We start from the raw sequence: 2141 nt of genomic DNA, 5'->3' as shown, positions 1-2141 counted from the left end.
AGCAAAGCCAATGTCTCGTGCCGGGGTTTTTATTTCCCTAATGGTTTATATCGACACTAAAGCTGCTGCTCTGGAGGTGGGGTGACCCACCCCAGATCTGGGAGGAGCAGTCAGGGTGCCCTGGGTTTGGGGCGGGTGGCTCTGGCTCCCTTTGCCCCCTTGGGACAGGCACAAGGTTTTGCTACAATAAAAGTTGTTTCAGAAATTCCCTCCTGGCCCCACATCTTGCTTGTGCCTTTAAGGCCCTGGGGAGGGGGCCCAGGTGGGAAATAATCCTCCATTTTAATCCTCCTCTTGTCCCCACTGTGTCCATGGGGCTGGGCAGGGACCGTGTCACCCAAGTGAGACACAGCCAGCGCCGGTTGCAGTGTCCTGGAGCCCCACATCTGCCTGCAAGGAGGGATTGGGATGGGATGGGATGGGATGGTGCCACCCTGGGGACATCAGGGCACACAGTGCCATGGTGGTCCCATGGTTCTGCCCTCCCTGGTGGTTTGAACAGGCAGAGATGACCAACGCGGGGGTTTGGGCATTGGAAAAAAGAGCTGGGAGACTGATTGGGAGCACAACCCCTCCCATGGTTTCACCGGTGGAAATGGCACTGGGTGCCCTGCTATGAGTTGCTGGTGCATTACAGACTCAATGGGGTGCTACAACCATCCCTCCAAATCCCAGGTTACAGGCAGCACCATGTGATGCCACCCAGGTTTGGGCGCCCCGGTCAGGTGGCCCTGTGCCCTTGGTGGGACATTCCCAGCCTTCTGCCCAGGGGTCTTAGCCAGGGACAAAATCCCCATCCCCTTGCAGGGGGATGCAATAGCCAACATGTCCCTGCCCGCGACACCCCACCTGCATGAACAGCTCCAGCTTCTTGCTAACACAGGAGCGTGCAGCAGGTTTGGGGGGATGTCTCTTGGGGAAACTGAGGCACAAAGCCAGCCAGGGTCACTCACTGAGAGCGCTGCAGGGCATGGAGCCCTGCTCCTGGCCCAGCACCCCACTACACGTTTCGGCATTTGGAGCGGTGCCGCCGAGGGCAGCCGGGGTGCAGCTACACCCGCAGCATCCAGATGGTTAATGTGGCCCCATCACTCGCCTGCAGAGGAAGATTCCAGTTTCCATGGCAGCCGGCCCAGCATCTCCAGACGTTCAGATATTCATTAAAAATAAATCCTTCCCAACATGTTAGCCGACAAACAAGCTTAAACAGATACGCAACATATGGATTTACTAATGCATCAAACGCAAACACCCCTGCCTTGTGTCGGAGCTGCAAACTCGCCCGGCCATGGCCGGCTCTGAGCCGTGCCGGGGTGCGGAGCCATCGGGCAACGCTGAACCAAACCTCACACCGGAGGATGCTGAGTTACCCTGGGGGCAGGATGGCACCCTGAGCTAGACTAACCCCATCTAACACCCTCTTTTTCTTCCCCTAATCACCATGAGATGTTTACGAGCAGCGAGAGCTCTTGCCACAAACCCAAAGCTGTGACTTCCAAGGGAGCCAACACCAACCCAGGCGCCGGGAGAAGGCGAGAAGCTCCCGTTCCGGCCGCCTCCGGACAAAACACACCCCAAAGCCAGAGTCGTATCCAACTTCTGTATTTAGTGGCTCTTTACAGAACTTGTTCCTTCCAAAATTGTTAAACAAAGTTCATCGATCTCATAGAAACTTTTGAAGTACAGTACATGAGCCTAACAAAAACGTGACTGGTATGTCCCGCTAGCTTTAATACAACAGGATTGCTGTGTTCAAGACTACCCTAAGTGCTTCCTCAAATCCCGTTCCACTAAAGCTCCCGCTAGCACACGACGGAGAAGAGCAGTCATGGATCGCACCTCGACCTTCTGCAGCGCGGTGGCAGGGAACAGAGTGGCCGTGGGCAAGCTGGGGCAGGGTACGTGGGCAAGGAGAGCCGTGCCTTCGCAGAGCTGCTTTTAGCATCACTCATCGACTACCACCCAAATATAAAAATACCTTCTATTCTGATAAAAATGTATACAGTGGAAAATTAAGTCAATGCATAGCCTCGGAGCCTGGCAGGGGAGCCCTCCCAACCGCGGTCCTCGTGGGTGATGGCTGATGCCATGCGGGCAGGGGACAGAGCACGCGGACACATGGCCCACCCCACGTTGTTTAA

General features: G+C 55.8%; 1 protein-coding gene across 1 annotated transcript in view; it reads left to right on the top strand.

Moving 5' to 3' along the window:
• Positions 1 to 1898, top strand: part of LOC104514090 (sesquipedalian-1-like) — a gene marked incomplete at its 3' end in the record, with an annotated part of 3457 nt that extends 1559 nt beyond the window's left edge. Inside the window, exon 3 of the mRNA XM_010157636.1 lies at positions 1758 to 1898. Coding sequence (XP_010155938.1) covers positions 1758 to 1898 — 141 coding nt within the window. The remainder of the gene's footprint in view (positions 1 to 1757) is intronic.
• Between the last annotated feature and the right edge of the window lie 243 nt (positions 1899 to 2141).

This window comes from Eurypyga helias, unplaced genomic scaffold (genome assembly GCF_000690775.1).
Source record: "Eurypyga helias isolate BGI_N326 unplaced genomic scaffold, ASM69077v1 scaffold31028, whole genome shotgun sequence".
NCBI lineage: Eukaryota > Metazoa > Chordata > Aves > Eurypygiformes > Eurypygidae > Eurypyga > Eurypyga helias.
The sequence above is the reverse complement of the archived record's forward strand: the minus strand, read 5'-3'. Positions and strand labels throughout refer to the sequence as shown.